This window comes from Garra rufa, chromosome 14, assembly GCF_049309525.1.
Source record: "Garra rufa chromosome 14, GarRuf1.0, whole genome shotgun sequence".
In the NCBI taxonomy this organism is placed as follows: Eukaryota; Metazoa; Chordata; class Actinopteri; order Cypriniformes; family Cyprinidae; genus Garra; species Garra rufa.
In genome coordinates this window covers 32,811,020-32,825,031 of record NC_133374.1, presented here as the reverse complement: position 1 = coordinate 32,825,031, position 14,012 = coordinate 32,811,020, and the positions used below count along the sequence as shown (strand labels likewise).

The 14,012-nt window shown below is 38.4% G+C and overlaps 1 protein-coding gene across 1 annotated transcript in view; it reads left to right on the top strand.

The window, feature by feature from the left end:
* tenm4 (teneurin transmembrane protein 4) overlaps positions 1–14,012 on the top strand; it is a 169,972-nt gene that overhangs the window by 60,717 nt on the left and 95,243 nt on the right. The window contains exons 7-11 of the mRNA XM_073817373.1: positions 611–775; positions 3,254–3,468; positions 4,983–5,199; positions 12,809–12,910; positions 13,552–13,746. Coding sequence (XP_073673474.1) covers positions 611–775; positions 3,254–3,468; positions 4,983–5,199; positions 12,809–12,910; positions 13,552–13,746 — 894 coding nt within the window. The remainder of the gene's footprint in view (positions 1–610; positions 776–3,253; positions 3,469–4,982; positions 5,200–12,808; positions 12,911–13,551; positions 13,747–14,012) is intronic.

Here is a 14,012-nt window from a genome sequence, read left to right as displayed (position 1 = left end):
GTCTATCACTGTGTACACAAAACATATTAAGTAGCAAAAACTCTTTTTGACACTAATGATAATAATAAGAAATGTTTCTTGAGCATCAAATCAGCATATTCGAATGATCATAGTTCATGTGAAACTGAAGACTAGAGTAATGATGCTAAAAATGCAGCTTTGCCTCACAGAAATAAATTAAAATGTAAAAATATGCTGTTTTTACCATATTTAATTAAATAAGTGCAGCCTTCATGAGCATAAGATACTTCATTCAACAACAATAAATTCAAAAACATCTAAGTTAGAAGATCTCAATGATAAGAGAGAGGTCCACTGGAAAATCCAACAACTGCAATGACGTCATATTTGCATATTAATCTGCACTGGGCTGTGGTTCTCTTGGTGCTCTTAAACTGCCAAAGATTAATCAAGTCAAAACACATTTGTTTTCATACAGCCTTGGTTTAATTACCCCACAGCCTTCAAGATGTTAATTTTCTGATGCAGTGTCTATAGTATTCCTTAGTGAATCTAATTTAATTACAATAATGTACACCAAGGCACATGCTCAGTAATCATCTCCCCAACACACGTAAATTTACCATCTGCCGTTGCTCTTTCTCCGCAGCCATGCACCTCTTCGGACTCAACTGGCATTTGCAGCCAATGCAGAGGCAGATATATCAGCTGACGGAGGATAACACGAGTGGCCTACATCTGCCCACAGATCTGGGCTTGCCGCCTCTGGGCAACACAGGTTTAGAGTTTCCGGATCGAGGAAGCAAAGATGACGGTATGTCCAAGTTTGATATTTTAAAATCATACACGAACACAAACTCAAAAACAACGGTTAGTTTTTCAGTTGCTTGTTCCCGGTGGTGTTATGCATGTTATTAACGCTCAGATTTGGCTTTAATCTAGTATAGAATGTCCAGTTTAGACGGTCCAGTCAGTTCCCAAAGGATAAAATCAAGAGTTCTGTCCTACATTTTCTTGTTGAATATTCCGCTTCGCTTAGATAAATGGATTTTGAATGCCGTTTCATGTTGATTTTTTTTAGATTTGTCAAAGAGTGATCCTTATTAGGCCGCAGATAAATAGCAGCCTTGATGTGAAAAGGCAGCAGCTCGACAAGTTTGGTTGGGAAAAAAGAGTTCATCCAGTCTTGATTAACCTTAAACCTTTTTTTTCGGCCAAGTGTTTGAACTCATGCCCTTCAGTCATCTCATATCCGACAACACATTCCAACATTTCAAGCTAATTTCCTGCCAGATTCGCATGAACTCATCTCCCGCTAATTTCGCTCAGCGCTGGCCAGTATTATAACGTCTTATTTTTGATTTTCAAAGACTTCAAGATCCAGGATTATTTGTCAGCCAGCTCCATGCTGTGACCAGTCTCAGTTGCTTGCCATGAGATCTGCATTACAATCCAGTGAAAGTTGCAGGGAAAATGGGAAGGGTATTATTTGTTCCTGGAAGAACGAATGGCACAGCTTTAGGGATTGAGTATCCAGGGGCTCAAGACAGATTAGAATATGCCCCATCCAGAAAGACATGCATTCCTTTCATCTCCAAGACTGGACAAGAGTTTTCCTGGCAGCGGAAGAAAGCAGACATTAACCCCCACGGTCATGGAGACGGAAGTTTGTACAGTAGGAAAAGTTCACTTTTTCCATGAGCGCAGCCCATATTTAGCCATTTGATTTGCCACAGGCCTCGGACAAAAGGTGGGAGATCAGACCATTACCATATAGATGAGTCGCCGAGATGTCTTTTTTCATTTAGCAGCTGGCAGAGAGGGAGCGAGCGAAACCACAAACACAGAGGCTGTGGCGGTGCCTCCATGTGAGTGACATCTGCGGCTGAGGGGAAATCGATAGGCCGGGCTTTTTAATTCTGACTGTCAGAGTAACATTGTCATCAGGAACACAGCAAATCAATCCGGTGTCACTGTGCTGTACATCCCTGGCATTAACTTAAATAAACACTGTACCGGAGAGGTTTTCTGACCGTCTTGCACCTTCTAGTAATCAGTTCAATTACCCGTAAACATATTATCTGGAAAGTGCCAGTGAGACCTTGTTTAAATTCATGCATTCGCCAACTCAACTGGACGTTTCTGTTTTGCCATGGGCTATGGAATTCATAATCTACTCAGCAGCAAAAAAAATACCATTTAAGATTTTTTGGATTCAGTGTTTTCAACCCAATTTTTATAATTTGTTCAGAGCTTTTCAATTGTAAATAAAAATTAGTTATTTTGCATAATAGTAATTTGCATAATAGTAGTAGTTTTTTTTTTGTTTGTTTGTTTTTTTGATGGTAATAATAATAGCGGATTCTTATAGTCTTAAAAAAATCATATTCAAGCTTCATTTTTTAAATGGAAAATAGAATTTCTTATTTTTGCGTTTTTGTTAGCTTTTTTCTTGTCCAGTCATCTTTTTGACAGATCTCGTAAAGACAAAATATGCGGCATAACTGAATTTTTACAACATGTGTAATTGCGACTGATGTGGTAATGCGTTATGTGGAGGCGGTAAATTGGAAGGCGGGAAAGCCTGTCCTGTCTCTCCAGATATAGCACGCTGCAAATGATTGACTTTTGAGGAGACTGCCATCTGCTGTAGCGCATGTAGCCCAACGCGAAAGCTGCCTGAGAGTCCTCTGGGCTCTCTTTGCAAGGATGTCTGCTTTTGTCGCCATCACTGCGGAAATTGGCCAGTCCACCTGAGCGAGCAGATGTTGCCATTTCCTTAGGGTCCAATGAGGAGGGTACATCAGCATTAGGTGCAGGGGCGTTTTCTCCGAGGATGCAAGGGAGGCGCTGCCTCAGAAAAATTCTGATGAGTAAATAATTGATAGTACAAAAAATAAAACAAATATGTAACCCACTCATTTTTTTTAAGCAAGGCTTTCCAAATCAAAAGGGACTTGAAATGACTTGAAACGCAATATGATCTGTAACCATAAATACAGAATTTTAACTACATGAACAACATAAAAAGTATTACCACAGCTGTCTACAAAGTAATGCACAAAAACAAACTCTATATACATCTCCCACACACAATGTTGAGTTTTAGTACCTGTAAAGTTTTAGCTTAAGAAAGCTCTTTATGTTCAGTGGTCAGTGTAGCTATTTTTTCCTGATGTGTGTGATGGAAAATCAGCAAGAGGGTCATTCACCCGGTACACTGACCCTCTGCTCGCACCATATGGTAGATTTATGAGGCGTCGAGCTGACTGATAGATCTCATTTTCCACAGGTAAACTAGATGGCTTTTTCCCAGAGGACAGCTTCATAGATATGGGCGAGATAGACGTGGGCCGCAAAGTCGCCCAGCTGATCCCGCCTGGAATCTTCTGGAGGTCGCAAGTCTTTATTGACCACCCCATGTACCTCAAATTCAATGTGTCCCTCAGTAAAGATGCCTTGGTGGGAATCTACGGGAGAAGAGGCCTACCTCCGTCGCATACACAGGTGGGTCAGATAAGTCCATTCAGAGGAATATTTAAACAATTTTCTTTTAAACAAAATATTGATCTTAATTGTATTGTAACATTTTAATGACAGTTGACAATTGACTATTTAGGCCAGAATCATAACCATTTTCTTTTTCGAAATAGAGCATGCATGCTAAATGCTAAATGCTAATTGTTGCTATTTTTGCCATTTTAAAACCAAACTACGTCATTTCTATGGAACTAGACAGAATTATATGACAAACATGTTTCCTAAACATTCCCTTTGTTCCCATTCCCAGACAATATTTCGCCCCAAACTCACGTCACTGGTTAAACAAGTGTTACTATATAATATGTCTGCTATTAGACTGGAATAGAAAGTGTTTAAACATTTAAAATTTACACACATCAACAAAACAGCTTTTTGAAGGTTTTTTTTACTTCTGTCACAAGGTTATAGGCCTTTTTTAATTAAATCTAATATGAAGAATCCACTTCTGTTTGTTTGTCCCTCCCATTCATCTGTCAATAGGTTATAGACGTAGCATATTCCCCCAAGATTTCATTTCATTTTGTGGCATATTATCGTCTCAAAGACTCATCTCAAAGGCTTTGACATAAACAGACACTTAATTTCAGTATCGAACCCAGAGCATCTCAGCCTCCCTGTATTGATTTGGTTCATATGTGCAGTGGTATTGTGTCACTGGAAATTACTCTAAGACCTTGGCTGATAGACTATTTCAATTGAGCCACACCAACCAATAAGAGAGATTTTATATTTTTCTCCCCTTTCATTTTGTGCAAACAGATTTATTTGTAAGTGTGTTTTTTAATATCACATGCGGTTATGGTATGACGTGCTTGATTGGATTTCAGCTTTCAACGGTCTATTATGTTCAATGTTATTGCTTGATTTGTCACTTGGCTTATGCACAACTGTCAAATAAGAAAGTCACAGTCATATGTCATCACAAAATTGAAAGAAATTAGAAATTATGTTTTACATCACAACCGTTAAAAGTTAAAAGGTCAAGATTATTAATTTATTTATTTATTCATTTACCATTTACAGCAAATACATTTATACGTGTTGCAAAAGATTTCTTTCAAATAAATGTTGTTCTCTTGAACTTTCTGTTCATTAAAGAATCCTGAAAAAAATAATTTACAATATTACTGTTTTTATCTGTATTTTTATTAAATAAATGCATCCTTACTGAGCATAAACCTATATTAAAATCAGCAGAATTGAAAGGCAGTAAACAAAATCTTTTTTTTTTTTAAAGAGGTGACATATAATCCATACAGATTTAAGGTGTGAGTTTCAAAATTGTACATATATTATCATAAATTGGTATAGTGTTAGCAGCTGTCTTTTCACACCTTGCATTAGTCACCTTTTCACAGTCACAATCTGCCGTTAGAGACCAGATCCTGTTGGCTTCAACGTGCAGGACTTAGCTCCTGGAGGCTCATGTGTCATTCCTAATGCTTGTTTGTGGTCTGTCTGTCTCTCCTTGTCTCCAGTTTGACTTTGTGGAGCTGTTGGATGGCCGTCGGCTCCTGACGCAAGGGTTGCCAGGCCTTGAGGGTCCGCCTTTTCCAGCCCAGCAGCGGAGCCTGATGCCACTCACCAGTCACGATACGGGCTTTATACAGTACATGGACTCGGGCATCTGGCACCTGGCTGTGTACAATGATGGGAAGGAGACGGAGCAGGTGTCCTTTCTCACAACTGCGATTGGTTAGTACAATATTGCCATTAGAAATTTTAATAATACAACAGGTGTAACTTTAAATGTGTAAATGGTAATTGATTCTCAAGTAACATATGTCAAAGGAAATTTGCACGGGGCCAATGTTTTCTGATGAATGTAAAGTCTGATTAAAATGTGGTTGGGTACATGACACATTCCAACTTGGCTGGTAAAATACAATGTTATGCATAACCTGCCATTTTGATGTCAAATTTACCAGATTCTGATCTCCTTGATTTTTATTTTTATTCAAATTCCCATTCACCGTGATGGAATAGTGTTATTTTATTTGTGTGGGTAATTTCAAATAGTTCTCTGAGGCATACATTTTTTTCTTTCTTATTACCATGCAAGCTGTCAAATAGTAGTCCTCTGGAAAGATTTTCAAAATAATTTCCTTGTAAACTCAGAGATATTGATTCAGACAGAAATGAATTTGCCACACAATCCTTTTGTGTGGCAATTCATTTGGGGATTTTCTCTCGGGTGATGGAAGGAAAAACGATCTTAGAGTCACATTGCAATAAAATCACAGACTTGTGCCTGAAAATGTTGAAATTAGCTCTTTAATCAGTTGACGTCCGAATAGGGCCTGAGTCACCGTGATATGGACAATATAAGAAAAGATAATCATTTACACTGCAGACAAAACTTCATTGAAATGTCAGTTTGCAAATTGAAGAACATTCTTAATTCATGCAGTCATTGCAAGCATAAATGACCTTAGAATAAAATGGCCGTAAAATAATCCAATTTGTTCCTGAAAATTTTGAAATTACATCATGTTTCCATTTAAATCAGTTATTGTCTAAATAGGGCCCCGGTCACTGTGATATCCTGTTGATGACATAAGGAAAGATTGTCATTTAGAACGCGGCCAAAAAATTCTTGCTTAAATGCTTTGTCACCACTTCATTGACATGCCAATTTGCAAAATGAAATAACGTTCTCAATTCATGCAGTCATCACAAGCCTAAACAATCTTAAACCTAAAATGGCTTTGACAGACAATCTCAGCCAAAATTATACAACATTTTTTCCCCGAATCAAATATGAATTGGGTATCGCAAGACATTTTCGCCTGCACCGTGCTACTTGTCAGAGCCTGCCATCACTGATATTACCCTTTTTGCATTGCCATCTCAGCCAGCCTAGACCTCTACAGAGTAATCAAGGTGGATTTGAATAAGAAAGATTGCGGAAATGAGCAGTGCTTCACTATGCCTGCGTGTGTTCTTCGCTGATGGCTCGTAAGACTCTTGTTACTTTTTGAGTGCCGCTTCCAATTTGCTGTCTATTTGCATAGAACACAGTGGGCTTGATTCAAAGCTTCTGATTGACGACCCTTCCGTTCCCCTATGCATATTATTGGTCATTATTTGATCATATTCACATGGTATTTTTTTGTGGCGAAAGGCTTTGACGTTCCATCCTTCGCCATCACTGATGGAGGTGATTTCGATTTTGTCCTTTCCGTTCAGCGTCCTGAAAGCGGCTTTGATTAGTGCGAGCACGTCAGGAGGGAGGGCAGAGCTTGAGGCCGTCGCGAGGTTTCAGCTTTCATGGAGGTGGCAGCTGGGAGCTGTTCTCACATGCTCTTTAATTAAACGCTCCTGGGCCATGGTCCATCTGCAACGGGAGGGGGGAGGGGTTTGCCAGCCTGTCGATCGATGCAAGTGTGTCTGCCACACATCCATTTCTGCTGTTCCAGCTCGTCAGGGGGAAAGACGGTACTGCGCCTTACCACCCGTGCTAAAGGATGGAATACAATACCATATATACGACACATGACATGGTGGTTTAGAGTGGCGGAAGATGAGGAGAGAAAGAGACAGTCTGTTTATCCTGTGTTCGGTGCTCTTGGATGCAGCCACCATTGGGAATTTGTTGCCCACCTGCGGTTCAGGGCCAAGACGGTGGGCTTTAGAGAAAGAAGGTCTGGAACAGGAGTCACGCCTGAGTTGATTTGACTCTGAGCTGTGGGCTCAGAGGGAGGCAGAAAGAAGAGGTGAAGAAAGAAGAAAAAAGAGACAGCGAGGGTGAGAAAGACAGAAAGAAAGTAGGTCAGGTGGATGGCGACCTTCAGCAGGATTTCAAACTGCACCCAGTTTTCAGTACAGAAACACTAAATGTTACACCGAAGACAAGGTTTTATCTTTTGAACCTGATTTATTTTCATTTTCTTAGTGTTAAAATGCTTTTATCCTAATTTAATATGCAGAGACAGCTAGACATAATCCCTTAGTAAACACTGTGATTCTGAGGCGTTTTCAAAACATTGCTCTATTTGTTTTGGCTTCATGACCAGCCCGGCACGGCAACACTGCCTCGCCCAGTGGCATGAGTTTGGGGTGTGGCTTTCTGTTTGTCTGACCAATCATGGAAGGGAAAGTATTCACTAATGGTGCACACCTGCTTTTATGTTAATATAAGTAAAGTCAAGTCAAGTAGTGTGTTAATAATGCAAAAGGACAATAGTAAACACTACATTTTCAGATAAAGTCAGTTCATCATTGATTCAGTGATGTCATCATCCAGCTCAGTTCAGTTCAAATAGTATCTGTACAATCAAGTCGTTGATATTACTGGAAGTTCAGTGTCCCAAACTAAGCAAGCCAGAGGTGACAGCAGCAAGACCAAAACTCCATTGGTGACAGAAATGCCAGCAGTTTATTCCAGGCTGCAGCAAAGTCAGATTGTGCAGAGGACTCATCTGAACTCTTAAAAATAAAGGTGCTTCACGATGCCATAGAAGAATCTGTTTCACAAAAAGTTCTTTGTGGTGAAAGAATGTTCTTCAGATTATTAAAAGGTAAGAAAGAGATGGTTCTTTAAAGAACCTTTGACTGAATGGTTCTTTGTGTAACCAAAAATGGTTCTTCTATGGCATCGCTTGAAGGACCTTTTGAAGCACCTTTATTTTTAAGAGTGTGGTTCCCGCTGTCTTGTGAATCTAAACTGCCTCTTTACCCATAGAAAAAAAATGGGATTGCTTTAATATTTCTATATTTTTCTCTGCTAGACTACAGTGAAATTAAATAGCAAGCAAAAGGAGACTTTTGTTTAAGTCTCCTGCTTCTCAGACCATAGTAAACTCATGTGGCGTCTGTAGATTTTTTAGCAGTGTCAGACTGTGCAGTCAAACGTCATATTTTAATGGTCCTCTGCAAATATTTTACTAATACTTTATAATCCACATGCGTTTTATAGCTCCATATTCTTGCTGTATGTCATCAACTCTCTTGGTTGAGCTTATATTTAGAATTTTTGGGTAAGACAAAGTTTATCCTTAAATGAAACATTACCTGACATCTCAATGAAGTCTCCGGAGCTATAAGTGCAACCTCTGAGCAATACAAATTTCCTCGGAGTACACGTATGCCAAGGTCCTTAAGGGACCTGAAGTGTTGAATATCTCTATTGTTCTTGCTCTTTCTCTTTCTGTGACTGTCTATTTTTGTTTCCTCCTTTTTTTTATTTCTTTATGTCTCTCTACTCTCTCTCCATAATTCTCATGACTCCTCATTACAAAGCTGAGGTGTCCGTCCCATGTGCGACACAGTCTCATTTGTCCCCGCCATGTGGTCTTCTGTTGTCAAAGTTATCAAGGATGCTTCTCTAGCTGTGCCTTGATGATTGCTTTGGTCCCTCGACTTTCAGAGCAGCCGACAGGCCTTCAACAACAATTTTAATATTAGATATTTATCACAGATTGAAGCCAAGGACAGTAGTCTTCTGCTATACAAGAGAGCACAGGAGTAATTAATGTCAGATCAGTAGAAGAGATTAAAGGTGATGTGTTTTATCATTACTATCGCTCGTACTCAGGTTTAGTCAGTTGAACAAACCTTATAAACAATCTAATGTGAATGAATGGCTCTTTATACGTCTGTTCGGACCAACACAAACATTTACATATCGATGTTTCTTTTATGCCAAAAATCATTAGGATGTTAAGTAATGTTCCATGAAATATTTTGTAAATTTTCTACCATAAATATATCAAAACTTAAATTTTGATTAGTGATATGCATTGCTAAGAACTTAATTTGGACAATTTTAAAGGTGATTTTCTCAATATTTAGATTTTTGCACCCTCAGATTTCAGATATTTAAATAGTTGTATCGCTGCCAAATGTTGTCCTATCCTAACGAACCATACATCAATGGAAAGCTTATTTACTCAGTTTTGACACTTATGACTGATGATATTTTCACATTTATTGTTACATTTGTTGTTGGATGATAAAATGGCTGACAAATCTAATAGACTTGGATTTGAAGGAGGAACCTGAGCCATATGTTAAAACCAGAATATCACAAAGACTTGGATACTTTTGACTTGGACCATTAAGCAACAACCTAGAACACCCTAGTAACCTCACAGCAGCACTCAAAACTGATTTTGTACAGGCTAGCAAGACAAATTTTCTTCAGAAATGTAAAAATGTAGTTATTTTATTTTACAAAATTCCTATAGAGATTCTTTTTGGCGCTGGTGGCACATACATTATACACTTCACCTTTGAGGCTTACATCTTCAAAACTTTAGAAATGTTACAGATAGTCAGGTTAAATATTTCGCCCCTGCTATGTATAGAGTTCTTGTGTTCTCTGTGTGTGGCACAGATGAAAGACTTTAAAGCATGCAGAAATATGGACTCTTTTTCAAATTCACGGCTGGACATGGACTTTTCAGTCACTGCTTAGAGATGGAATTATATGTGACAGTTCTGAAGGGAAGTGCAGGGTCTGGACTGCAGGTACTGAACTCAGATCAGTCGTAGTGTCAGAAATGCTTTGCGCAAGAGTGACAGAGATGCATCGAGAGATAGATTGTGCTCTACTGATACATGCAGAGAGCATCTCTAAGCATATTCAAGACAGATATGAAGCGAAAAAGCCATCTCTTGTATAATTGCATCAGTGGACGTAAATACAAATGGCTCAATTTATATTACGGTACGACATGCACACACAGTCAGTCATAGCCGCTGTAGGCTTTCAAGAGACCTGTATATGCCCTCTGCAAAGAAATGAAGGCTGGAAGCCATCAAAATCCCTACCGAAGTCTTGATAGGCTTGGGCGTACCAGGGGGATAGCCAATCCGCCAGCCTTTTCCTCTCACATCAAGAGACTTGTGCCTTTAAAATTCTTTCAAAAACATTCTCTGCAGCACGGGCTAGTTGCCGCCCTCCCTTCTTCTTTTCTCTCCCCCCTTCCCTTCGTTCAGCTTCCCGTCTGTTGCATCCTCTGCGATGATTGACTCTCTTGAGGAAGGGGAAGGCTGTGTCCGGGCTCACATTTCCAGCCCTTTGTCCGACACAAAAGCATCTTTGTCGAGAGAGCTCAGCCCCGGGCGCACCAGCGTTTCGCAGGGAGCCTTAGAGAGGGAATATTTTTCACCGTTATTTCATGTTTAATTCAGGTTGCGTCTGATTTTAGCTGCACAGTATTGAGCGTGGATGAAAACAAAAATGTGTGTCATGTCATAAAATTTGGTAATTGCATATCGTCATTTAAGTTTCGCCATTGGCAAATTCGTCCTTTGACTTTATGGAATTATATACATCTAATACAGAGGAAGCGGTTTCAATCCTCGTTGTGTGTGTGTTATAACAAATGACGATCTGGCACAGATTTGTTTGCTTAAATGTTTTTCTGTGCCTCCGTTGCAGTTGTTATCATTCACAGAAAGTGATTCATGCTTAGCATTTGGTAGTTGATCCATGTATTTATCCACTGAGCTACAGAAGCCCCGGACAGATAACGACAGATGTAGGAATGAAGTTATCAAATAAAATGTCACAAGTTCATTTGAGGACTTTAATTGGTCATCAGGAATGATTGCAAATCACTCTATAATGAGTTTTGTTATAAAAAAAAAAAAAAAAAAACTTGCAATTGAAATTCTTCAAATGATTCTTGAAACTTTCTAATGGCATTGTTTGCATATCAGTTTAGACTTCCAGTACATACTCTATTACAGACCTAATCACTGCATCCATAGATTATATAGACCATTTATGCATATTTACGAACAAACTATTTAATATTCATAAGCTAAGTCTTAAATTCATGATGCCACGAGATTGCTTATCTAAGATAAATATCTAAATGCTTCTTGAGTGCTGTCAGTGTGCGAATATACGATGTGTGTTCCAAGAATCAAGCACTCCAGGAGTCTAATATATCCGCAATCTGTAATGAACCCCTTTTTTATATATATACTACTGCTCAAAATCAGAAATCTCGTAATTGACATGTCGACATTCCTTGCATTTAAATTGGCAAGCTTCACTGAAGCAGGGTGTTAGATGGAATTTCCATTAGCCATGTCACTGGATGTGTCATGCACTTGTGTTGGCTTTGCGATGGTCAATGTTAGTGCTGTGTCAAAAAAAAACAGCTACACTAATTATGGTGAGCTCCTCATTAGGTTGAAGTAAATTCGTCAAGTGGCTCCACTTGAGTCCCACTTCACCTTAGATCTGCTAGCGAACATAAAATGTCACACTCTATTTACTCTTCTGTATGAAAACAGTATACATTTTCTTATACTCATGCTCGATTTGTTTTAAAAAATAATCAGTTTTTATTGGCTAGCATGCACACATTTTTTATTTATTATTTTTTACAAGTTGAATTTAAATCTGAAGTTGAAAAAAAATGTTTCTGAATATTAATTTATATAAATTAGGTAGACTACTAGTGTGAAGTAACTTTCAGATGCAACGAATTAAACACAAAAAACACAAACACGAAACTTGTCAATTAAATAATTTGATATATAGACTATACAATTTCATAACATATAGCCTAGTTTAATATACAGTATCTCACAAAAGTGAGTACACCCCTCACATTTCAGCAACCATTTTAGTATATCTTCTCAAGGGCAATACTATAGAAATGAAACTGGGATATATTTTAGAGTAGTCAATGTGCAGCTTTAATAGCAGTATAGATTTACTGTCCTCTGAAAATAACTCAACATACAGCCATTATTGTCAAAATAGCTGGCAACAAAAGTGAGTACGCCCTAAGTGATAACAGCAGTATGCTGTTTAACCATGCAAAGCCAAATGTCCTATTCATCATGTTTATGTTTTTGTCTGCTTGACAGGACCATACAAAGTTGTGTATCTTGTATTAGAGCAGTTAAAATTAGGTGCTTGAGTGTGTTTTGAAAGTGTTTACTTTTTTATCTACCATGAAAAATGACACACTTTAACTTTAAGACCTCCATGTAAGCAACTTATGTTATGATGCAACGCTTTAATATTACTTCGATATCAGCTCTGTTTTCGAGCTGTTTTCCTGCTTAGTTTCAATAAATGTCCTGGGGATAGAGTTTGGAGTTCTGAAAGTTACAGTATGTTTTTAAAGTGAACTTTTTTATTTTAAAAGATCAAGGAAAATTAGATTTTTTTGGTATGTGACCCCTTTAAAATTGAAACAGAGCACACAGTACGCCAGAAAATTGAGCTTACACCACGTTCTTTAGGGAAAGAGAATAAACTGTATCCAGCGAGTGAAGTACTGATGAATGTTCATCCTTCTGACGAACATTGTTTGATGACGTTGTTTTGCAGACTCCATCGATGACTGTCCTAGTAACTGTTTCGGAAATGGAGATTGTGTGGCCGGAAACTGCCACTGTTTTCCTGGCTTCAGAGGACCTGACTGCAGCAGGGGTGAGATTTCTGTTTACCTACTCCTCCATTAACCTCCCTTTCCCTCTTTATTACTTTCAGTCCTTCTGTTTCACTTTCTCTGTCAAACCTTTTCCTTTCCTTAAAAAAGTAAAACCATGGCAACCATTGTTTTCAACTCTGTATTAGCCACTGTGATCAAATAAGTGATGGTAATATTAAATATGTATGTGTCGATTTGTGTGTCTGTATAAAAGTGTGAGTATTAATAAATAAAATGCAATACAAATATATTCAAATGTATGCATTAGAACATTATAGTTATGTAGTAACTGTAGCTTTTTTTGGCAGGCATCAAGAACACCATTTCTCTTGTGCCCTGTCACTTTAAAATCGATGTCCATATTAGAATTCGGTTGCTCTTTCCTGTTTGCATGTTTCTAGTGTATTCTAGTCTCTTGATTGTTCGCCTTTCAGAAATCCCCTGTTCATACACAAAACTTGTGGATCAATATGGTCTCACTCACTTTTACCACTGTAACTTTTGCAGCAGTGGTCATATTGATTTTTACCCAGACATGAGTTGCCATCTTCCTACAAGAGTCCAGCAGACCAGCACAAGCAGTGTTTTTTTTTTTCTTTTTTTTGGCAGACCTTTTACATTTTGTGTGTACTTTTTTCAGCTTCCTGTCCAGTGCTTTGCAGTGGGAACGGTCAGTACCTCAAAGGCCGCTGCATGTGTCACAGTGGTTGGAAAGGATCTGAATGTGATGTTCCCACCAACCAGTGCATCGACATTACCTGCAGCGGACATGGCACATGCATTGTGGGAACTTGCATCTGTAATCCTGGCTACAAAGGGGAGAACTGCGAAGAAGGTACCAGAGAATATGTTACATTTTTGTAGGTTTTTTTTTTTTTTTTTACTTTTGACCAGTAGTCAAATTTTTTTGCTAGGATATTCGTAAAAAAAACTTTCATCTTTGGAACACAAATTGACATTTTTTTTTTTTTTTTTGATGATGAAATCCAAGAACTTTCTGACCCTGCATAAACAGCAATGAAACTAATACGTTCAAAGCTAAGAAAGGTAGTAAAGACATCGATAAAATAGTCCATCTGATGTGACTCCAGTGGTTCAACT